This window comes from Neofelis nebulosa, chromosome 13 (genome assembly GCF_028018385.1).
Source record: "Neofelis nebulosa isolate mNeoNeb1 chromosome 13, mNeoNeb1.pri, whole genome shotgun sequence".
NCBI classification, from domain to species: Eukaryota; Metazoa; Chordata; class Mammalia; order Carnivora; family Felidae; genus Neofelis; species Neofelis nebulosa.
Window position 1 is genome coordinate 1,070,364 of NC_080794.1, and position 25,128 is coordinate 1,095,491.

The following is a 25,128-nucleotide window of genomic DNA, read 5'->3' on the forward strand; positions in this document are numbered from 1 at the left end:
AAGGTATTTTGTTTTTTAGATGTGACTAACGTTTAAGTCAGTAGACTTTGAGTAAAGCAGATTATCCTCCATAATGTGGGTGAGCCTCGTCCAGTCAACTGAAGGCCTTATAAGAACAAAGATTGATCTCCCCGGAAGAGGGAATTCTGCCAGGAGAAGAGGGAATTCTTTGTATTTGAACTGCAATGCTTCCCAGGGTATCCAGCCTGCCTGCTGGTTCTGTGGATTTTGGACTTGCTAGCCTCCAGAACTGCATGCACTGACTCCTTGAAACGTATCTCTCTGCACATATACCCTGTCAGTTGTGTTTCTATGGAGGGCCCAGATACAGACTTTGGTCTTTAATTCTTTTTTTTTTTTTTTTTTTTTTAATGTTTATTCATTTTTGAGACACTGAAAGAGACAGAGCAGGAGCGGGGGAGGAGCAGAGAGAGAGAGAGAGAGACACACACACACACAATCCGAAGCAGGCTCCAGGCTCTGAGCTGTCAGCACAGAGCTCGGCGTGGGGCCCTGAATTCATGAACTGTGATATCATGACCTGAGCTGAAGTCGGATGCCTAACCGACTGAGCCACCCAGGCACCCCAATTCTTTAAATGTTTCTTCTGTAAATGCTGTAATTCTTTAGAAGAGCTCCCGAAAATTTTTTCTTTAGAAGCTGTAATTTTTTTTTTAATTCTTGTAGGTCTATTTACTTTCGAGAGAGCAAGCGAGTGCGAGCGGGGGAGGGGCAGAGAGCGCAGGAGACACAGACTCCAAAGCAGGCTCCAGGCTCTGAGCTGTCAGCACAGAGCCCGACGCGGGGCTCGAACACACAAACTGTGGATCATGACCTGAGCCGAAGCCAGACACTTAACCAACTAAGCCACCCAGGTGCCCCTAAATGCTGTAGTTCTTTAGAAGAGCTCTGGAAAATTTTTTTCCCCAAAATACTAATGAAAAAACCCAAACCAAAACAGCTCAATCCTTATCAACTGGATTTCCAATATACGATGGGGATGAATTGTTTGCAATTCCTTAAAATCTTAGTTTCAGGCTTCCTTTTCAAAATGAGAGGCATTTTAGTTTAATAAGTTTATAGAAAGAACCTAGCCAGCAAGAAACAGGGCTGCACTGCTTCAAAACTGACTGAAATTCACTGCTGTTTCAGCTCAGTTTCAAAATTGCTTAGCTGTTCTCTCTTGTCTGAAGAGAACTGGTCAGGTATAAAATAACATTTTGATCAACATACTCATTATGTGGAACAAGGTGAGACCCACATGATTCATCTTGTTTCCTTGCAATCATAACACGCACTTTGGATTCTGCTCAAAGGGGACCCACTTAAAATAGATGTTTTCTAATTTCAAAAGGAACACATCCTCCGAAAAGCGTGATTTCCTTTCCTCCCATCCATCTACCCGCCGGCTACGTAACAAATGCCTACTTGGAGCCACACTCCTCTGGTGGGAAAGAAGAGGAAGCTTTTCATGGAGTTTGCAGACATCAGCAGCGAAAAGGACACGAGGTTAAGTGAAAACCGAGCTTGTCACTCCGTGTCCTCCTGCCTGTCTCTGTGTGGTCTGACCCCACTACGTGGCACCCCGGCCTCTACTCTGAAACACCACACTGCCCAGCTTGACTTCTCACCTCCTTCCCTCCTGGGCTCCGCTTCTCCCTCGTGTTCCTCAAATGCTCATTTCACTTTCAGGAGTGAACACGGAGTGTGTGTTTCCTGTGACCCAGGCACCTGACATCCGTCATTGTGTCTAAGGGTCACGGCTGGCCCCAGATTCACACCTGGACCGAATGGCTCCAAAGCCTCTGCTCTCTTCCTACCGTGCCTCCTGAAGAAAAGGGCCCACAGCAGTAGGTGAGCTCCCAGAATCCCTCGCCCACAGATAACTTACGGAGGAAAAAAACACTCCGGGTGCTCCAGCCCGAGATGCTCTTATTTTCCTACTATCTTCGAGATTGATCATCTCCTAAAACTGGAATTTGCACCTCCGTGAAGCTGATGCTGAGTTCTTTATCACAAGGCTGTATCTTCTCTTAAATACTAGCCTCGGTTTCCTACTGCAGTCTATACCATGGGAGGCTACCATCATCATGATGTACAAGACACAACCTGACTTATTTCTGCCCAATGTAGCTTAAGCCCCGGTTTGTCACAGAGCCCGAGTCATCCTCCTTTGATCTTGAGCCTTGGAGAGTCTACCTTGGAAATTTAATTATGAGATCCAGACCCTGTTTTCCATTTTCACACCTCCGCTGAGTTCTGGTCCTTACTCCCCTCCCTTCGCAAGCAAGTACTGCAGCGGACTTCAGGCTGGCCTCTGTGCCATCCCACTTGCAAACCCTGTCACAAACTGCCCTTAGACTAACATTCCTGTTGGTTGTCTCCGCCAGGAGACAGGAAGAGGCTCACGCTTCCAAGCCCAGTGGTCAGGTCTCTCCTCAGCCTGGCTCCAGGGTGTCTGGCTTTCTCTGCAATCGGAAAGCCCTGTTCTCAACCAAGCTCGTTTTCTCCCTGCTCCTAGAGGGGAAAATTGCCATCTGTACCCTCTCGTTCCTATCTTTTCCCCATACCCCGAATCCTCCTCCTTCTCCTCTTCCACCATTTACTGAAATCCACCCCACCTTCCAAATGCTAACTTCAATTCTACCCCCTACTCAGGAAGGCTTTCTCGACTACCCCATCCAACGTTCACCTTTCTTTCAGAATGCGATTCCTAGACGTACAAAATTCAACACTGGTTTCACACTGCTTGTGAAAATTCTTCCACTATGTTTGAACTTTATTTAAAAACTTTTAGTTTTAGACTTCTGTGGTTTGGATTGCTTCTCACTTAGATTAATTACTATATCTTATACTTTATTTTGGTGCTCAGGAAACACTTGTTCGTTTGACTTGGTTGACTACTCTTCAGAGGCCTGAGGGTATGCAAAAATGTTTCGGGAAAAGCAGTCTGTAAAAACACACGACAAAACATATATTCACCCCCTCCAAATAACCTGTGCCCAGTGGATTAAGGAATTATAGGTAAAATAAAAGACAACTTCCTCAGTTTTGAAACAAGACAAAGGAGAGGGTTAGTAGATTACAATTTACTGCAATGTAAAGTTCTGGCTGAAGGAAATTATGAGATGAGAATAAAGAAGATACCACATATTAGGAAAAAACCAGCATCCTCAAATACAAGGAGTCAACATTTACTCCATGTTAAGAGTTTGAGCAGGTATATACATATTTTTTTAATCTTTATTTTTGAGAGAGAGACAGCATGTAAGCAGGGGAGGAGCAGAGAGAGAGGGAGACACAGAATCTGAAGCAGGCTCCAGGCTCTGAACTAGCTGTCAGCACAGAGCCTGACGCGGGGCTCGAACTCACGAACTATGAGATCATGACCTGAGCCAAAGTCGGACACTCAACCGACTGAGCCACCCAGGCGCCCCGCAAATATTTAAGAATAACATCAAGAGCCCAAAGAAATAAATTGAAGCAGAAAACTTAGCACCAGGGTAAATCACATCAGTGAGCAATTAAATGTATTCATAATTCTCCATTGCAAGAAGTAACCACAGTTCTGTATCATAAAATTATTCCAATGAGCCTATCACATCTATGCTTCATTGATTTAAAAACGTAAACAAAAATCTATACAGTATCACTGCAGTCACGAGTGTCATGCATAATAGAAATAAGTCGTATCTATGACAAGAGTCATCTCATGAGGTGAGTACAGGGAAGGCATCACTAGTGTAATGATACATTGGGGCTTTATGCTTTTGTCTGTCTCCCTCATTAGACAGTGGGCTCCACACCAATACGCTCTATTGCAATACCACTGCTTAACATAAATATCGGCTGAATGGATGAAAGAGAAAGGCTGAGAAGAGTTAGGCATTCCTTTCCAAACCAGCTTCCCCATCAATAGCACAGAGAGACAAATCTATCGTGAAGAGAGAAATAGAGCCCTATTTTAAAAACAGAGTAAAATGGCTTTCTAAAGACTGAATTAAAAAATTTTGAAATACTGCTTTAAGCCGCCAAAGCGAATGCCAATGATTAAATTATCTCCAAGTTCTTGCTTACCTCTGAATGAAATCCTTCTTATAAATTCAATTTTTTTTTTTTTTTAATCCTTACTGGAGATGGAGAGCAGCTGATCACTGTTCTGAGATATTTAACATTCATATGATATGAGGATCTTAATGGAATTTCTTTCTTTTCAGTTTAAACTTAATAGACTCTTTTTACTAAACCTTTAAGTTTCATGATTTTTTCATTTTTGTAACCATTTAAAAGACTATACTTCTGAATTCCAGCAATCAACAACTCTGAGGCTGATAAGATAACCCTCTCTAAGGTTTTATTTTGTAACGTTTATTCCCTGTAACATTTTGGCCATTTTCCCCAACCACAGGACACAGGAAATATGGAATCTCTCCTTTAAAATACAAACTATTAAAGGTCAAGTAAAATCAGGACAACCCTAAGTGAAATAAAACTAGATGTATTATTTTGGTTTATAACTGATTGCATTATATGCACCTTTCCCATTAAAGATTATTATTGAGGATTTTTCAAATAAAAAAAAAGAAAACAACCTCAAAGAGTTTTAACTACAATTTACTATTAACCATTTTATCTGCCAGTTACTCTCAATCCTTTGAGGGCAGAGAGTTTTGTATGTCTTGTACTTCAAGGTATCGTGTATGAAGAAAGTACTCAAGAAAGTTTGATTAATAACCTGAATCAAGCTGGTCTCCCTCACTGCAATAAATCTTTCCAACGTTAAAATTATAATCAGTCATCTTGGGACTGGATGGATGAGAACACTTGGTTATACCTTTGAATCGCTTTTTCTTTAAAAAAAATTTTTTTTTAATGTTCATTTATTTTTGAGAGAGAGAGAGAGAGAGAGACAGACAGAGCATGAGTCGGGGAGGAGCAGAGAAGAGAGGGAGACACAGAGTCCGAAGCAGGCTCCAGGCTCCGAGCTGTCAGCACAGAGCCCGGCGCAGGGCTCAAACCCACGAACCGTGAGATCATGACCTGAGTCGAAGTTGGACGCTTAACCGACTGAGCCACCCAGGCACCCCTTGAATCGCCTTTTCTATTTCAAATACAAGGAAACCAGAGCCCCAGAGAGGCCAAGCAACTCCATTTTTTTTTTAAGTGATGAATTTAAAAAGTCATACAGGGAGTTAACAGAACTGATTGGAACTCGTATCTACTGATTTTGCATTCTAGTGGTCATTACACCACCCATGAATGGTCTAAATTACTTCTAATTTTTTATCTTGCTGATTCATGAGAACAACAGCCTTGCACTTGGGGAAATAAGGGGAAAAGCTCATCCTGAGATGTGCTATATTAGTAACAGCAATTTCAATGTACATTTCAAATTCTCTACATTTAAGTATGTTTCTCTACACGGCTGGTTGAGCTTTCGCTGTTTCAACCCAAGTTCTAGTCAGTCTGCTGACAGCCACAGATAAAAACGGTGAACAAAACATCCGGAGCCCTGGTTCTTGCACACTTTAACCTTGTGATTTAACCCTCTTACGAATTCCAATAGATTGTAATACTGAGTACAAGGGCTGTGCGAAACCACCTTGGAATCTCTACTATGTACACCATACCTGGAATATACTAGGTTCTGAGGGAAATTTGCATGATTCCTTCTTGATAAGAAGTAGCTCCTAGGGCTGAGTACTTACCAGTGAGAAAATTCCGTAGTCGTCCAAACTGTACTTCATATTGCTGGGGCTCTGCCTGGCAAGGGGCTGCGGACACGATGTTGGCACAACCGGATTCGGATTGGACTAAGGCGGAAAAGATACACGAGATGGGGATGGGAAACACAATTATTTTTTTTATTTTTTTATTTTTTTTAATTTTTTTTTTCAACGTTTTTTATTTATTTTTGGGACAGAGAGAGACAGAGCATGAACGGGGGAGGGGCAGAGAGAGAGGGAGACACAGAATCAGAAACAGGCTCCAGGCTCCGAGCCATCAGCCCAGAGCCTGACGCGGGGCTCGAACTCACGGACCGCGAGATCGTGACCTGGCTGAAGTCGGACGCTTAACCGACTGCGCCACCCAGGAGCCCCGGGAAACACAATTATTAATCCAATATGTGGCAGGATGGATGGACGAGGGTGTTGAGTACGCATCAGTAGCAATGGACATTTCAGTACATTTTCAAAGTATGCTGGGACTTCTGGGTAAATATGACCAAGTGATGACACCTATGTATCTCCTCTCCTTCCTGATACCCAAAATAAAATGACAGTGGAGGAATGAAAAGGTATAAAGCACAGAGAAAGGTGAGTGAGAGGACAGGTCCATAAATTCACGAGAGACCTATCTGAAAGCATCTGACCCCATGTTCTGACATCCTACAAGAAGGTACCTTGGTGTGGGTCTATTTTCAACCATCGCGATGAACACTTAGTGGGCCCTTTCAATTGAAATTCATGTCTCTTGGTTCTTTTTTCTTTTTTTTTAATGTTTATTTATTTTTGAAAGAAAGAGAGCAAGCAGGGGTGGGGCAGAGAGAGGAGAGGGACAGAGGATCTGAAGCAGGATCTGTGCTAACAGCAGAGAGAGAGCCCGATGCGGGGCTTGAACTGTGAGATTATGATCTGAGCCAAAGTCAGACACTTAACCGAATGAGCCATCCAGGTGCCCCCTCATGTCTCTTGGTTCTGAGAAATTTTGTGATTCCGTTTTCTTTCTGGGACCCCTACTATTTCTTTCTTCTTCCACCCCCCCCTCCTTTTAAGTAAGCCCTAGGCCCAATGTGGGGCTCAAACGAACGACCCCGAGATCAAGAGTCACATGCTGTACCAACTGAGCCAGCTAAGCACCCCTGGAAACCCTACGATTTCAAGGTTAGATCTCGCTTCCTCAACTTTCAGCCTTCCTACTGATTTTTCATTTTTACTACCCTGTAGTTAAATTTATCCAATTTCTTGCTGTTCTCTGAATGTTCTTTGTTTTTTAAAAGTAGCATTCTCTTCTTGTTTCGAGGCGATCATTGAAGGTATTTTTGAAGTTTTCTTCTCTCAGCTGTCTGCTTCATCCAAACTGCTTCTCACGGTTTCTTTCCACATCTCCTTTTCACAGAGGGTATGGTAGGTTCTTTCATGGCTGAAAGTGAGGCCCTATAGAGCTGACAGAAACTTCGTATGCTTATCACCCAGCATGACTTGGATGGGCTATTTCCCAATGTCAATGCCTTTGTAGGTCTTCTGTCTTGGGCAGGTCAGATTCACCAGGGAAGAATCTGTAATCACCTTCCTGAAGGATATGTGACTGGTTACTAGTATTCTGCGCAACAGAATGTGGGCAAGAAGGCTGGAGTCTTAAATTCTTTTTTTTTTTTTTTTTTTTAATGTTTATTTATTTTTGAGAAAGAGAGAAACGGAGCATGAGTGGGGGAGGGGCAGAGAGTGAGGGACACAGAATCGGAAGCAGGCTCCAGGCTCTGAGCTGTCAGCACAGAGCCCGATGCGGGGCTCGAACCCACGAACCACGACATCATGCCCTGAGCCAAAGTCGGATGCTTAAAACCGACTGAGCCATCCAGGCGCCCCAAGGAGGCTGGAGTCTTAATATTCAGTACGTAGACATGCACTTAGTCTCCATGCTATGAATTTATGCTTTCTGAGAAGAAAAACGACATTCCCTCACCCTTTCTGTAGGAGGAGGGAGACACTGGGGAAAGGTGGCTGGGGGCTGCGGGAGCCATCTTTAATAATCTGGATGAAACATTAACAGATTTCAGAAGATGGGAGATAATGTAGGAGTGGAATCTAATGCAGCAGGTCTGAGGCGGCCACAACATAAAATGCACAGGGAGGGGGAACAGATGAGAAGTCAGCGTGCCCCACTGGAACTCAGAGCGACAGCCTAAGGCAGGAGACTATGCTGCACATGGAAGGAGGGGACTCCTTTCTGTCCTCCATGAGGCTCCCAACTTGAGTTCACCAGTCACCAAGTCCTATAGGTTCCTCAAATCTTTCCTCTCCTCTCCACTGTTACCGCGTCCTTAACTCAGGTCGTCCTCACTTTTCACTGGATTATTCTGTGGCCTTGTAAGTGGCTTCCCTGGTTCTGCTCTGGGCCTTCCCCAAACATCACAGCCACCAAAGTGATCTTTCCATAATTCACATTTGAGAATTTAGATACCCTCCTTCCACTGGCCCCTGGTGAGCTCCTAATGGTTCTTTTGAAACCTAGCTCATCCCTTCTATTTACTAACCCCTGACTGTATGCTAGGAACCACGAGACCTTTTTCTTTTTAATTAATTAATTTTTAAGGGAGAGAGAGGGGGAGAGAGAGAGAGCGCGCGCGCGCGAGTGCACATGTGAGTGGGGGAGGGGCAGGGGAAGAGGGAGAAAGAGAATCTTAAGTAGGCTCCATGTCTGGTGTGGAGCCTGATGCGGGGCTTGATCTCATGACGGTGAGACCATGACCTGAGCTGAAATCGAGAGTCAGATGCTTAACTGAGCCGCTCAGGAGCCCCAACCACGAGACCTTTGGGAAGCAATCCTTGACCCGCTAGGCTAATTGAGACGACCATCGTCTTTGTCCCTACAGAACCTGAGGCATTCTCCCTTTGCGGAACTTACTACATCATACCCTCCTATCATCAGTGATTTGTCTGCCTCATTTCCTGGCTACAATGTTAAGCTCTTTAGGAGCTAGGATCAAACCTTAGCTATCTCTAGGACTTTTCAGCACCTGGCAATAGCAGATATTCAATAGGTGGTCTGCCGAACGAAGACATAATACTGTTCAGATTGCTCAACTGACAGAAAGGCCTTGGACGGCATCTTAGGATGATCGCATTTCATGTTTCTCACATTTCCTGGTGGTTTTCCAGGGACAACAGAGACCTTCCTAGGAAGCCATTATGTCTTGACTAAGGCAACTAAGAGTCATGTTCTGGAAGTCTGTGTAATAGCTCTTGCTTCTACCTTCTACCAACAACTGCAGAGAATTACCGTTCCCAGGTTCTAATGAATACAGGGCAGCCGGAGATGATTAATGCACACCAAGGGCTATGATGGCAAGTTTACAAGGAATTACTCTGGCGCTATAAACTGGCCATCCTACTAGAAATAATAAGGCATTTAGTGATTTATTCCACGTCTATCATCTGGCTCCGTTCTTGTCGAGGGTGACCCAGTCCGAAAGAAAGGAAGAACGGAGTGGATTTGATGCTGAGGAACAGGAAGGCAAATGCCTGACTGGGCTACTTCTACGGTCTCGGTCTCGGGGGGGAGTCAGGAACCACCCCTTTGAGGACACCCTCAGGGTCTTACTGTCCCATCGTTCTTCCTCTACAGCAATGGCAACATACCCTCAGAGCACGCAGGGTCTGGCTTCATGATTTTGGAGGTAATACAGGGAGGCAGAGGGAGCTGCTACTACCAGTATGGAGGCCGGAACCATTAAGGGAAGGAGGAGGTGGAGGCAGACACTCAGAGGAGCAGAACGAAGTGCAAGAATAAAAAAGAGAAGAGTCCAGTCTGAGCAGATAAGAGGAATCAGGGCTGAGCGGGAGAAGTCACTGCAATGTCGAACTCCACCTGCAGCCGTTAAAGGGCACAGCCACCCTAAAAACACTGAAGCCATTCGTTTTTTCCCCCCCAAATCTCCAGTACACGGATCCAATAGAAGAAAATTCTATTACATAAAAACCGAACTGACAGCACAGCTAAGTAATAAGTGTTTGTTATTCTGGACAGATTTAAGACACTTCCCCCCCCCCCACCCCCCCGCCGAAAAAGCATCTGATTTCAAAACAAGAAACAACACCCAAACTTAGAACCTCAGGAACGTATCTAGGATGCCAATCTTTCCAACCACTGGTCCCAAAGTATTCGTTCACCCAGCAAACCTGACTCCCGTGGGCCAGGCTCCGGGCTACAGCAGAGGGAGGAGTGCGGGAAGGGGACAGAAACCCTGGCCCTCCGGGTCCTGTAGCATAGGAGTTCACAGAAGGACAGGTCGCACGTAACATCAGATACAGACAAAACCACTTAGAATTCCGAGGCGGGATGGATTACGACAGGAGGCTTCTAGGAGCGGCTTTGGAGGATAGATAGCATCTCTAAAGGCCAGCACCATCATCTGGTGGTGCCCACTGAGGCCTCCGGAGAAGTGTGACCTGTCACGGACACTCCGGCCCACCCCCGGAGCGGGCCCGCGGGTACCTGTGAGGTTGGCTGCCATCTCCTCGGCAGTCTGTGACAGCCGCAGTCCTTGCTTTAGGGGACCATCGGAGTCCACGTACTGCCGGCGTTTGAGGTAGCAGGACACTGCCATCTGAATCTGCTCGGTGCGCACTCGTTTCATGACCTTCAGAGGGAACCACAGAACACTGAGGCATTTGCGAGATCGTCCAACCCAACGAGGACATCACATGGGTAAAATAAGGAGACAGACTAGCCACGTGGCTAAGCAAGTGACCTAGTTGAGACAAAACAAAGTTCCTTCATTACTAACCTGGGGCGCTCTCCATTTTATCCATTTTCTCGATAGTCATACGGTCACCTTCAGTTATGGACAACAGGAATGTCACTGAGAATAACACCCCATGGATCCCCCCCCCCCCCCCCCAAACTTCATTTTATACTATGATTTCACTCTTTCTGGTGGAGCTTTTCATCAGGGTTGCTAACAGGGGACCAGGTCAATTCCAGAGTCTTTTATTTCTCCTGCCTACTCGGGGAGAGAGGTGTTAATTGGCAGTGAACCAGCTAATAAAGCGGGCTGGAGGCAATGCAAAATCGAAGATCTGAGAAATTCAGAAACTGGATGAATAGATGTCGAGGAAGTGAGAAATTAATAGGGAGGAAAGGAAGGCTGTGTTTTTCCAAATAGGAGAAGGCTGGCAGCACCACGTCCAAGATCTGAGTAATGTGTTTTCGTTGTAATCACATTATTGACCTCTCTTACTCTTTATTTATAACCTCGGGCACAGAAAAGCATCAACATGGTGAGAGGGCATGTATATGCGGTAAATGTCTCACGAATTCATGCAAGAAAGGAAAGGAAATGAAGTGCACCAAAGAGGGGTAAATGACTTTTGATAATTCAAGCCAATTTGAGGGTTCCCCTCCAAAGGACTATTTTCCTTGACTACCAAATTGATTATAACGAGTAACAGGACGTGCCGTGGTCTCAGATGCTACTTTGCCAGGAGTACACGGCACTGTAGTCCATGTGGCCAATGACCCTGATGAGTTCTGCGTGTTCCCTTCGGTCATGTAAAAATGGAGTGCATGTAACGTCAGCCACACACATGGGACTGTCCCTATCACTGCGATCTTCTCTAAACCAAGGGCTCCCAATGTTTTCTGTGGAAGATCCGCTTTTGGTAACTCATTTGGGTGTGTTTGAGTTTTTTTGTTTCAATGACACGCACTGGCCTTCTTTGTGATTTCCTCCGTTCTCTTTTAGGATTTGAAATTCCTCCCGTTCCAGAAATCTGCCTTTTTTTTTTTCCCCTTTAAACATTTCAAAATATTTTATTTGCATCTAATTTTATCTGTCTGCAATTTTAGTGTATAATGTGTGGTGAATAACCAAACATTTACACAGATACCGTAGCAACAAACTGTTCTAAAGTCATTTGCAAAAATATTTCTTTCTTTCCGAACTGATTTGTGGTGGCCCTTTTAAAATAAACTCTGAAGGTCTGCTTTTCTTTTTTTTTTTCTTTCTTTTTTTTTTTTAACGCTTATTTATTTTTGAGACAGAGAGAGACAGAGCATGAACGGGGAAGGGTCAGAGAGAGAGGGAGACACAGAATGGGAAGCAGGCTCCAGGCTCTGAGCTGTCAGCACAGAGCCCGACGCGGGGCTCAAACTCACGGACCGTGAGATCATGACCTGAGCCGAAGTCAGACACTCAACCGACCGAGCTACCCAGGCGCCCCAGAAGGTCTGCTTTTCAATTCCGGAAAAGTCAGACAACAGAGCAAACAGGGAAGGCTGGGGATACACGCACTAAAACATATACATCTATACAAAAAATATAAATGTTAGGACATCATAAATATGTATAAACTGTAAATATGTTTAACTCCATTTATCGTAAAATTATATCCCCCATGCATTTCAGTTTTGGATTACCAAAGACAGTACAGTATCACTCGCTAAAAAGGAAGGGCAAAGGAATGTCAACCAGGAATACTGCTCTAAGCATTCATCTGTCCATCAATGAAGGTAGATAATTGTTTTTTGGAGATTACTAATAGGCATTACTGTATCATTTTGACTGTATCAGGGATTCTCTCTGGTTCTCTAACCTGGCCATACCTAGAACCTCTTGTGACGTGTGTGTGTAAATAATTTCAGCCCTGGAGATTCTGATTCGATGTTATATTTAGGGAAAAACAATGAAATGCACACAGAGACTGTGATGATACTGCCCTTTCCCAGTCTGGCCCAAAGTCAGGACTAGTCAAATCCAACCAGCTCCCAATTTCCCAGCCCGTGTCATACCCCCATCCCCCAGGATGCTTGCTAAAGCTGCTTTCAATCTAACTTCAAGAGCTCAGAGTCCCCAAACTCTTCGAAAGCAGCCCGATTCCTTGTGTTTTAGCTGAGACCAACATTTTCAGATTTCCTACTGCCAATCTCTTGTCACCACGGGAATGCATGCTTATATCAATAGGCGTCCCTTAGTGCTCCAAACAAGGTGGGAGTAAGAGATCACCTCTCTAATGGGAAGAAACCATGCGTGTGGAAGACACAGAAAAACCGACAGAGAGAACAGACCCTGCAATGACACATGTCCTCACAGCGGGGCCATGCTTATGCACATCTGAGGAGGAGGGGACAAAATATGAAAGGTATGGAAGAGCAAATAGGAGAATGAACAATAGCAAAAAAAATGGCCATATTTGGGAATTGCTAGAAACTAGTTTATAGATACTGATTCTAATGAATCTGTCTCAATTAGCTGCCCCAAATGGCAGTTTCTCTGAACCCAAACCACTATGTATGACAAGGGACCTTTCCTGAGGGTGGGCGGTGAGCCAACTGTAGGGCCAAGGACCTTAACAGCAAGAATGCTGGCATTGACTCTCTTTTACAACTGCACTCAACAGAAATACCAGAGACATGATCCAATCGACTTAACTGAATTTGATTCCAATGCACACATATTTCAGATGAAATAGATAAATAATGAAGAGTTCTGTGGAGAAACCAGTTCCCCTCCCCCTACTGATTTCCGTAATACCAATACCCATACATGGACACGAGAGAGAGAGAGAGAGAGAGAGAGAGAGAGAGAGAGAGAGAAAACTCCTTAAAATAGACCTGTCTTTTGAGAGACTCAGACATGAGACGAACACTGCAATTTCAAGTTACTTGCTTAGCTATTCCCGGAATTATACAATCTTTTAAATTTAAAGTAAATTTGGATACAAGTACATCTTTGTTAAAACTTCAAGATTTCCCACAACATTCTGTTTTACATAATATCTTAACTTTTAAAGGCAAAAACAGATGACCGCATACCTTTCTTTTCACCCCATATTCTTATTTCTAGAAACTAAAATGGGGATTCTGACACAATATGTATCTATTTCTCGTATATCAATAGTTGCCTACTGTTTAACTAATACTTTAACAAAGTTGCTACACAAAATCAAGACGTGACAGCTTCCTGTCTCGAAGTAGCAACAGCGCAGGAAAAACCACAGCCACACTCTTGATATTTAACTTCAGAAATAGGGAGAGGCAAAGACACCTGGAACCCAGGCACACTCTTAAGAAGACGGGGCTGCTGGGGCGCCTGGGTGGCGCAGTCGGTTAAGCGTCCGACTTCAGCCAGGTCACGATCTCGCGGTCCGTGAGTTCGAGCCCCGCGTCAGGCTCTGGGCTGATGGCTCAGAGCCTGGAGCCTGTTTCGGATTCTGTGTCTCCCTCTCTCTCTGCCCCTCTCCCGTTCATGCTCTGTCTCTCTCTGTCCCAAAAATAAATAAAAAACGTTGAAAAAAAAAATTTAAAAAAAAAATAAAATAAAAAAAAAAAAAAAAAAAAAAAAAAAGAAGACGGGGCTGCAGCCAAGTACATTTCTTATTGGTTACAGACTGCAACCTAACCCCATCCACTTATGTTCAAACATACATGTTGGTGAGGGGTGCTAGGAGAGACACCCCCAGCCCACCAAGTCAAGGGCTCGGTGGGCGAAGGACTCACAATTGCATGAAAGGCCAATAGACTACTGCTTGCACAGCACCTCCTGGGTAAGGTGGCAGCTTTGAGTGAGTTCAAAATAAACCCAGGCAGGGGCGCCTGGGTGGCTCAGCCGGTTGAGCGTCTGACTTCAGTTCAGGTCATGATCTCACGCTCCGTGAGTTCGAGCCCCACATTGGGCTCTGTGCTGACAGCTCAGAGCCTGGAGCCCACTTCAGATTCTGTGTCTCCCCCTCTCTTTGCCCTCCCCTGCTCATGCTGTCTCTCTCTGTCTCAAAAATAAAAATTAAAAAACAAAAAAACATCCAAATAAATCCAGGCAAACTCACCACCACCATTCTCCAATCAGCTCCCTAAATGAGCCCACTGGCAGGTGGCTAGGGGTGTGTGTGAGTGTGCTTTGAAGCAAAAGTATTCCAATTATACATTTAGGCTTCAAACAGGTAAAAATCATTGTGTATTTTTTGTTAAATGGCATGTGAAGCGCCTACTGGGTACTCAAATATATTAGTTCTTTTTTCTTTACTTGGCAGCAGTATAGATGCAGTATCTATCAAAAAGTCATTCAAAGGAGGATTTAGAAAGCTAGCTTTTGCATTAATCATCATGGTAAAGTGTATTCAATTACCTTCGTGAAAATATAAAGCACAGATGACAAGTGAGCCACAGTACACTCAGTTTTAGTTAATACCTCATATAATGTTAACATTACGATGGCCTTTCATATTCGACCTGTGCTCCCAGACTGACATGAATATACTTGAACGAGAAGCTGTGCTCTTTCTTATGGTGCCCCAAGAAACAGACCGCAGGAAGATAAGGCTCAGTGCTGAGGGCTCAGGATACAATGTAGCACCTGGAGGTTCTTTGGGGCTGGGGTGGGGGATGGGGAGCAGAACTCACACAACTAGGTGGACAGATGCCCCCAGGAATTGCTTTTCTCCAACATCAGCTGGGACCTCTACGATGTTCCAGATGTTTTTTTCTCACCAACTAGTTTCTTTCCCTATAGCTTCTCACCCAGCCATTCCAAAACGGCACCAGCCTTCTCATCCAACCAACTGACCCTGTCCCACCTCAGCAGGCTATTTACCAAGACTTGAGATTCCTCAACTCTTGCCAAATCAAACAGTCCCTTTCCACACTACCCCACAAGGTCTCTTGGCTGCTGAACGCGCCTCCTCCCTTGAAGCTCCCTCTCCCTTGGTCGCTCCCCCTCCCCCATTCTTGGTCTGCTTCTCATTCTTCACATTCCCTACATCGTGACTCTACTTAGACAAGACTCACACCGTCTCTAGTCAGACCACCTTCCTGAGCTCCAGTCTGAGGGACATCTCCGCCTAGATGCTGCAAACATCTAAGTTCAACATGCTCAAATTTACTGTCTTCCTTCAAACCCTCTTCCTTCTCCTACTGCTCCTAGCCAGCTTGGTGATGCCATCATCTACCACCGAAGCAAAAAACCCAGCCATTGTCTTGAGATTTTTCTTCTCCCTCTCATTTCTAACAGGCCACCAGCTCCTACTGTATATAGAATTCTTTCTTGCAGCCACTGCTGCTACCCCATCCACTGCAATGTGACAGCACAAATCACTTCTCAACTGGAATGTTCCAATATCCCCCCCACCTCTGGCCCTACCTCAAACCACCCTCTAGAATGCAGCCAGAGTAGAAGACAGATCTGATTATGCTACTCCCAGGTTTAAAACTGCTATCCCTCTGCCCTAGTGCAGGTTGTCCAATCCTGCCATCACTGTTCCTTAGCTCGCCCAGACAGACGGGAGACTTCCCGGAGGATGGAGCTTTTCTTATCTTTGAAACTTACATGAAGAATAAAGTGAGTGCTGTCTTGCTTCTGTTTGTTGGAATTCGTGACAGTTTACTGTAGGTTCGTGATTTTTCTGAGTTTTTATGAGCCACAAATATTTGCCTCCTGCTTTAAAACTGTTTTACAGCACAGAAAAACTATTTCTATCAAAACTTCACTAACACGGAAGAGTATGGAACATGAATGGATATCTACATTTACTACAACTTCAGAACGAAAACTTTCATACGTGCTCTGTTCGCAAACACTATTGTAGACAGGAAAAAAAAAAGAATGGTTTACTCTCAGAGAATAGGGGGAATATGTCAGGAACAATTTAACGACATTAAAACATTTATGTGTCTCAAGTGGAATGATACCCATTTTTCATTCTAGAGCAGTACAGGACTTTCTGCAATAATAAAAATGCTCTAAGTCTGCACTGTTCAGTACGGTAGCCACCAGTCACAAAGGGCTAATGAGCAATTAAACTGTGACTAGTGCTGAACTTTTATTTTAATTAAATTTAAGTAACCACACGTGGCCGATGTTAACTGTAGTGGACAACACGGTTCCAGAGCATGGCGTTACTTTGCGAAACTCATGTATCAGCATCTAAAAACGCTGATTCACAAAGTTGGGCAAAACACTTCTGATTACTAAATTACCAAATAGCCAGAAGTTAGTACAGTTGACCCTTGAACAACATAACTGACCCTGCCCAGCCCCCACTCAAAAATTTGCATATAACTTTTGCCTCTCTCAAAACTTCACTGCTAATATCCTGTAGACTGAAAACCTTACCAATAACAAATACAGTCGATTAGCACGTATTTCGTATGAGAATTACATACTGTATTCTCACAATAAAGTAAGCCAGAGAAAAGAAAATGTGATGACAACCATAAGGAAAATATTTATAGTACTGTACTATCTTTATGGGAAAAAAAATCTGTGTATAAGTGGATCCGCACAGTTAAACCTGTGTTGTTCAAAGGTCAGCTGTATTTTGCTAGTAAGACACAACTACCTTTTATTATAACCAAACACTGCAAGGTGACTAAGATACATTTCAATACATTTTACCAGAAGAGTAGCTTATTTGACTGCTCAACAAAGAATTATGAATGGAAGTTCTCCATGATATTTTCTGAACCCTGCCAGTACACAATGTTCTTTAAACCTTCTAAAAGTTAAAAAATGAGAAAAGGGAATCTGTTTTAGAGAAAAAGATCAACAATTTCTGTGAAATGTCCAAATAGGAGCTTAAGTTCAAACCTAAGACAATGATACCCTTGCAATGAGAAAATTAAGAAGAAATTGTGAGGATTAATTTAAATAAAACCTTGGAGGGCTGTAGATGAAATACTCAAATGTCTGCTTATAATCTTTAACTTATTAACCTACGTGTATTTAAAAATACGTTATAAAAGGCAATATGTTAATTCATGAAACAATTTTATTCTATTTCACTTTCGTCTTCCACATATCGGTGTCTCTGTGGTCACTTAAGCCCCTCTGAACGATTGAATTCCGTTTTCTAGAGCACATCACCTTCACGTTTGCCAAACCAGCTGCGAAAGAATGCTTTTTGAATCCACACACGATGCTCTCATTGGAAATCTCAACCAACCGAAGCCATCAATACGTATTCAGGAGGGCGGAACATTTTTCAGTCATCACTGACTGTACTGATTCACTGTATAAACATACCAAATTAGCAGCAACTGAGGTTTTGTAGTGCACTATGTATTTCCCAAACAGCATCCTGTTGTTCAAAAACAGAGTAATTGAGAGTGCCCTGTAATAAATAGGAAAGACTTGAACACGTGGTGACACCCTCTTTACAGACAGATGTTTGCGGGGAGCCTGGCCTCGTAATCAGGTATGTACAGTATATCCTTGAAAACAACTTTTAAGAGGTAAGGCTGCCTGGGATGATCTAAAGGTTTCTTCGTGCCTTTTGCGAATGCTCTCTAAGCTTCCAGATTTGGAAAGAAATGCCTGTCTGCTAAGCAGTCATTTTTCTTTTTGAGTCACAGGCAGACAAAAAGCTGCCAGGACAAGTGGATGGATGGGCCTTCCCTACTTTTAATCCAACCCCGTGCTACTGCAGGCACAATCTTTCCAAAAAGCTAATCTGATGGCCAACTGTGCTCAGCTTAAAACCTTTCTACTGCCTCCACCAGGGTGGAGGATACAAAAAAAAAAAAAAAAAAATCATCAATCTCCATCGTGTCATCTCTAGGTTACTCTGATCCACCTTTGTTTACCCAACTGGTGGGTACCAACCCCGCTTGCTCACGTCAGGGGCTCTGGCCAAGACTCCTCCATTGACGGGAGGCACCCCCCCACTGCACTGGCACTCCGACCTGGTTAAGGCCTACTCCTCCACACAGCTCAGCTCAGCCCGGTCCACTGCCAAACCCAGGACCAACCTGTTTCACTGCTCACCACACTGGTTCCTACACTACCACTGCTAACACCTAATACTTATTTGAGTGAATGCCACTGGCAAGACGCTATTTTAAGGGCCGCACGTAGATCATCTCCCGAACGCTTCAACAGCCCCGGAAACTAAGTAACATTCCTTGGATAGGAAAGCTGAGGCCCAGAGAAGTTAGACACTACCCTAGGGTTTCACAGTGCCAGGATGGAAACTCAGGTCACCTGGCTTCAGGGCCTGGGCCCTGACCCTTTACAATGTCCTGCTGCCCAAGAAGGTTCCACATGAAAACAGAGGCTTCTTGACAACAGTGAAGGCTTCCCAGCTGCTCGTTGAGAGAATGGTCAGAACTGCTACCTGGGAAGCTGCCCCTCACACGCAAGGAGGCTGGAAACGACTTCCAGTAGCATCCACTGGGTGATGTTGGTTTAACAGAGGACCGCTAGGGCTCCCTTCCAGCTAAGACCAATCATCCAAACCAGAACCCCTTCCCTTTCTCCTGGGATGTCCTTCACAGGTGTTACGAAGGACATTTGTTTGTAAGAACAAAACCCCCCAAACCAGTTACTGAGCGGTTAAGTGAGGCCTTCGCCTAGCTTCACAGGGACAGAAGCACATGTAAACCTCACATTTATAGGCAGGAGCAACAAAATCATTCCAAGACACAAGAACCTGATTTATTGTCTGATGATGAAGAAAAAACACTCAAGGCAAGCCCACCCATTGGCTTCCTAGTTTAACACTGCATTTTCGGAGGCAAGAAGGATTTGTAATTGGCAAAGCAAATCAAAGTTAGCAGGCTTCACATTTTACACGAAGAATGTAGGCCCACAAGGAATCTAAAAGGTATTCTCCCCTAAAGGAAATGACAATAGCTACTACTTAGTGCTTTCTATATGTCAGGCATTTTCACATTCCTTATTCCTTTTTTTGGGGGGGGAGACCCTTTAAGAGACCTACTTTTAAGTTATCAGTCCTCACCTCGTTTTACAGAAGAGGAAGCTAAGGCTCAAAGAGGTTACATGGTTTCAACCTTAGGTCTACAGGGTCATCAAGCGCCATCCACTACTTGAAGTTTCTCGGAAGTTTAAAGATGTGGCACAAACTCCCTTTCCTACTCTTTTTCAAGCAGGGCTGTGAGCATGGGGAACGGCCGCCGTGTCCTCCCACCCCACAACTCAGGTAGGTCACGCACTTGTATCACCTAAGAGCAGACAAACTCCACCCTCACTGCTCCTCCGGACACGGCACCCAACTGCTTGTTCGCGGGAGTCCCCATCCCAAGATTTCAATCTGCAAGGTCAGAGTTTAGGTAATTGAAGACGATCGCCGCATGGGATTGGCAGACTTACCTTCTGATCCCAGAACCACACAAGCTGCGAGATCCGCAGTATAACGACACTTTCACAACTGATGGGAGAACTGCATGAAGCTTTCAAGTCCTCCACTTCCGCTAAGTCTAAAATGACACCCACTATTTCTAACCATCAACTGACTTCGGACCGACGCCTCCCCTGATACATTTTCAAAAAGCCCTGGCTGGAGCTTCGCGAGTACCGCCTAAGCGCACAAACCTCTTGCTGTCATGAGTTAAGCAACCTCAAAGGCAGCCTTGCAGGTCGGTATCCTCCAGCAGCAACTAGTCTAACTCGAGATCGCCCCCCTGTCACACGCAGAGGTCGATTTCACACCCGGCCACCCGCAAGCACCATGTGCGAAGTTTAATCGTGAGTTCGGCCAAAAGGCATTTCCTTTTTCCTTAAATGAAAAGGAGATGCGGACCTGTGCTCCTGCCCCGGCTGCCCAGCGCTCAGGACCCCTTCCCGGCGGGTGCCCGGCAGCCGCCCCGGCGGGACCCACCCCGAGCAGGAACGCGGAGCCCTCCAGGTGTAGCTGCCGACTGCAGGCCACGCCGCCCGCGGCCGCCTGGGACTCGCAGGCCGAGGGCGGAGGCGCGGCCGCCGCGCCCGCGCACAGCCGGCCCCGCCCGCCCGCCCCGCCCCCACCGCCCCGCCGGCGGGAGCTGCGGGCGCGCGCCCCGCCTAGGCCTCGCCGCGCGCCGCCGCGCCGCCGCCCGCGCGCCCTCCCTCCCGGCCCCCGCCCGCCCGCGCGCGCGCTCGGCTCGCGACCCCCTCCCCCGACCCTCCCCGCCCGCGCGCCCCGCACTCACTGAACATCCCAGGCGGCTCCGGCTCCTCCCGCCGCCGCCGCCTCCGGGATCGGGTTGCTTCCGCCTCCGTCGTCTCTGCCGCAGGGTCTCGCTCCGACGGCCGGCTCAGCCGGGCCCCCGCGCCCCGCGCCCCGCCGCCCCCGCGGCGGCGGCTATGGGCGGCCGCTCCATGACTGACTGACACGGAGCGGGCCGCGGGCTGGGCCGCTCGGGCCTCCAACGCGCAACCGTCTCCACCAATGGGCGAGGCGCCTCGGCGCTCTGCTGGCGATGCCTGGCGTGCGCGCCGCCCCGCCCCGCCGCGCCGCCGGCGTCGGGCGGAAGGAGCGCGGGGGCCGGTCCCACGTGGTGGGCCAGTCCGGGAGTCCGGACCTGTGGCCGCCTCCACGGTGCTGCGCCCCGGCCCGCCGTCCCTAAGCGGGGCTGGCCGCCAGGTGAGCTCCTTAACCTGGGGACTGCCCTCCGGCCGCGCCGCCGCCCTGCTCGGGGCGGGGCGGGAGGTGAGCTTCCCTGGGGGCGTCCTCCAGGTGTGCCCCTCACCGAGGGCCGGCCCCGAGGTGAGCCTCCCCCGCGGGGCGGGCGCTACGCCCCGGCCCGCCGTCGCTATCCGGGGTTGGCCTCGAGGTGGGCCCCTGAAGCGGGGAGGGTCCTCCGCCCCGGGTCCGTCCCCGCGCCGCGGACAGCGAGCGCTGCGGAGAGCCGCCGGGGCTCGCTCCTTCGGCAGCCCCTTACGTCGCTCCTCGCTGCTCTCTGGGTCTCGTTGCTTGCTTTCATGATGCGCCGCGGGGTCCCGAGTGTGGCCGCGCTTAAGCTCCCTTTGCGTGGGTACTAACACGGTTTCGCGTGCGGCCTGGTGGTCTTCACGCCCCCTCGCGTAGGCCGCCGGATGGCACCGGGAGCGGAAAGTTGGTAGCCTCCGGGAAGGTCTTTGTAACCAATTCTGCCAACACTTTTTAAGTACTTTGTAGCTGGTACGTTGGCTTTCTGACACACTGAAGTTACAAGTAAGTTCTTCTTTGAATGGGCACGTGTGGACCTCTTGACAGTTTGGGAAAACTGACAGCGCTGGACTCTTCTGTTCTCTAATAGAGGGAAGGATGCTGTGCTGATATTAGTGTCCTTCCCGTGGTGGTCGCTCATTCCTTGTATAATTCTGAAGGCAGGTCTGTAGGATTTCAGGCTCCGTAGATTGAAGAAATACAAGTGATCCAGCCCTTGGCATAGCAAATTCTTTCCCTTTGGTAGTATGTCAGAATCATGAAACTGCGATTGTTTTTTTTTTTTTTTTTTTTGGTATTGTCCTATTTTGATTTTATTTACAATTTCAGTACCGAGTAGGAAAATGGTTCACTTTTGAGGAACTTGTTTTCTTGTGTATAATGAATATGACTTAATGTGATAGGTTTCCGCCTTTTTTTTTTTTTTTTTTTAATGACGTTTAGGAAACTCAAAGCTATATTTACTTCAGGCTTATGGAATTATAGCTGGTCAGTATGCTTGCTTTCCCTTATAATTTTCTTATATCTCATTTTTATAGTTTCAATTGTGTAACTGTATCGAGTCTTTGGAAGCAGAGCATGTCTATAAGCTTACATGTATATAAACAGAATAAAGTTACAGTGGAAAGTTACTGTTGCAGCTGAAATAACAGTACATCTGTTGGGACTGGTTTTATACTATATTTCTTTTCTACTTGGTGAAATATTTTCTCCAAAGATTGCTTATTTCTCTCTCTAAACTAGTGGAGCTTGTCATATAGATGATAGTCATATCGATGATACATAGTTGCAGGTGATTTATGCAGACATTTTCAGTCTAAAACCTCACGTGAATCTCCTTTCACAAATAATTTGAATACTTTGGGTTTTGCCCGGTTGTATTCCTGCACATTCACATCGGAGGATATGATGTTTGATCACAGCAGGAATACTGGTACATGTGTGAGTGTAATTCTTTTTATGCCTGCTTTTGTGAGAATTTCCCCCGGAAAATTCATGGGCTAAAGCATTTTATGTATAGCTTTATGCCCAATTACTCTATTGATATATTTTAGTTCATTAAAGTTTTTTTTCAAGGAATATGTATTATGTAGATAATAAGATACATGGTGTTCTTTTTTTGGTGCCTATTGTGTTTGGCCTTAATATAGTATTTTTTTCCATTTTAAATTTTAGATAAAGTGTAGCAATGGCTGCTATTTATTCTGGCATTTCCTTTAAGCTCAAAAGCAAGACAACTTCTTGGGAAGATAAACTAAAACTAGCTCATTTTGCTTGGATTTCCCACCAGTGTGTTCTTCCAAATAAAGAGCAAGTAAGTTTAATGTGAAATTTACCTTTTTGTTTGCTACTAAAAACAAAAATTTACCTTTTTGTTTGCTACTAAATTATGTGTTGAAATTTAACTAAAATTTAAAAAGAAAAAAGGTCGGAAAATAAAACGTGGTTAGAGGTTAAAAGTAATATCAGTAAAAAAAATGAATGAGTCAAATATTTCATTAACAGAGATTTTCTGTTACAAAGTCAGTATTTTTTTGTGTGTGTTTAGAAACTCCTCTTAGAGAGGGAAAGAGCCAAACCATAAGAGCCTCTTAAAAACTGAGAATAAACTGAGGGTCGATGGGGGGTGGGAGGGTGGGGAAAGTGGGTGATGGGCATTGAGGAGGGCACCTGTTGGGATGAGCCCTGGGTGTTGTATGGAAACCAGTTTGACAATAAATTTCATATTTAAAAAAAAAAAAGAAACGCCTCTCATATTTCAAATCAACTATATGCATCAGTGAACGAATTGGGAACTGGGTTACAAAAATTAGGATCCGAGTCTGTAGGTAGCTGCATTTGTTTGTGAATCCAAGGTAATGCTCCATAAGCAACTGCTTTTTGGTGATTTGTTAAACAGCTTTGGAATTTGACCCGGTGGGAAGTAGAGAAGCTTTAGTATCTGTAGTAAGCCATTCTAGAAGTAGATTAGGATCCAAGAAAGGCATGTCTTGTTAACATTTTTCAAGCTTATTTGGCAAAAAACAAACAAAAAAAAATCCTGTTAATATACTAGAGACACCAGGATGTTGAACTCATGAAATTGTGTTAACACACACCCATGTGCTAGTATTAAAGAAGACAGAACAAAATGCATCAAAGATGGGTTACATCTATTAAGATGATGACGAGGTCCAGGAGGTGGAGCGCTCTCACATCCGGTGGGTTCTAAATTTGGCTGCACCTGAGAATCATCTTAGCAGCTTGATAGTCACCTGGCAGGTGCTACCCAGGGTGAGCCGAAGGCGGAAGTAGCAGTGGCGGTTGGATCAAGGTCTCCGTAGTCTTATGCTGAGAACTATTTTCCCCTTTAGCATCTGTTCATACTGTTACAACATTTCTCCTGTCATGACCTGAGGCCTCACCCCTTTGATGAACGTGTTACAGTACTGGAAACTATGCATGTCTGACCCTCCCCACCCCCCCCTTCATAAAGCACCCGTGCATTATTTCGCAGAAGACCGTCTCCGTCTTCTGGATGAGGTAAATAGACCCAGAGGTTTTACAGGTAACGTGGGAAAGCCAGGACACAAACCTCTGCCTTTTGACTCTGTTTTTGCTTCTGGGTGTGATTCATTTTGAGCGGCCATTCTGAGCAATTGTTGTGCTTCTAACTTTTGAAATTTAGCATAACTCGAGAAGAGTTAGAAGAAACTGTTTAGAGTTTCACTTGAAACTTTTTATTGGCCTCAAATGAAGACAAAATTAGTTTTTTCTGTTTTTATTATTTTATTTATTTATTTATTTACTTATTTTTTTTTTGAGAGAGAGTGAGCAAGCAGGGGAGAGGGGCAGAAGGGGAGAGAGAGAGAATCCCAAGCAGGCTCCCTTCTCAGCACGGAGCCCGACCCTGGGATCATGACCTGGGCTGAAATCTAGAGTTGGACGCTCAACCAACTGAGCCACCCAGGTGCCCTTAGTTTTTCTTTTTATTGTTTTTATAATAATAAGCATTTTAAGTTACTAGGACATTCTATTATATATAAAATAATATTACTAAAGGTAGGTTTTATTTTATTTTTTTAAATTTTTTATTTTTTTTCAATACATGAAGTTTATTGTCAAATTGGTTTCCATACAACACCCAGTGCTCATCCCAAAAGGTGCCCTCCTCAATACTAAAGGTAGGTTTTAAAAGACAGCTTTTTCTCTGGCAATTGGATTTGGTTATACGTGGAACATCCTTATAAATGTTCAGCATCTTTCTTGGTGAGAAAATATATATTTTCAGAGCATATTTCTTCCAAATTCAGGTATTACTTGATTGGGCAAGACAGTCATTGGTTGCATTTTATAAGAAAAAACTTGAACTGAAGGAAGACATTGTTGAAAGGCTTTGGATCTATATAGATAATATTCTACACAGCAGAAAACTGCAGAATCTCCTCAAGAATGGAAAGACAATTAACCTTCAGATTTCCCTAGTCAAGGTGATTATCTGTTTCCTGTG

The 25,128-nt window shown here is 45.2% G+C and overlaps 2 protein-coding genes across 8 annotated transcripts in view; one reads left to right on the top strand and one right to left on the bottom strand.

Moving 5' to 3' along the window:
* TAF5L (TATA-box binding protein associated factor 5 like) overlaps window positions 1-20,840 on the bottom strand; it is a 32,397-nt gene extending 11,557 nt beyond the window's left edge. Inside the window, exons 1-3 of one of the 5 annotated variants that reach the window (XM_058696098.1) lie at window positions 20,641-20,840; window positions 10,219-10,474; window positions 5,709-5,813 (exon numbers count right to left, since the gene is read on the bottom strand). In XM_058696098.1, the coding sequence (XP_058552081.1) occupies window positions 5,709-5,813; window positions 10,219-10,360 (247 nt within the window). In that variant the 5' untranslated portion in view covers window positions 10,361-10,474; window positions 20,641-20,840. Of the gene's footprint in view, window positions 1-5,708; window positions 5,814-10,218; window positions 10,475-19,822; window positions 20,214-20,252; window positions 20,419-20,640 lie in introns of those variants that run through there. The other 4 variants (XM_058696096.1, XM_058696099.1, XM_058696097.1 and 1 more) reach the window with 4 other exon arrangements.
* A 110-nt stretch (window positions 20,841-20,950) lies between these two features.
* Window positions 20,951-25,128, top strand: part of URB2 (URB2 ribosome biogenesis homolog) — a 28,638-nt gene continuing 24,460 nt past the window's right edge. For 2 of the 3 annotated variants that reach the window (XR_009252079.1, XM_058696093.1), the window contains exons 1-4: window positions 20,965-21,074; window positions 21,730-21,799; window positions 22,809-22,953; window positions 24,932-25,108. Coding sequence is in view for 2 of the 3 variants with exons in the window: in XM_058696093.1 (XP_058552076.1) it covers window positions 22,828-22,953; window positions 24,932-25,108 (303 nt within the window). In the remaining variant the exon portion in view is untranslated. Of the gene's footprint in view, window positions 21,075-21,729; window positions 21,800-22,808; window positions 22,954-24,931; window positions 25,109-25,128 lie in introns of all 3 variants that reach the window. The other variant, XM_058696094.1, reaches the window with a different exon arrangement.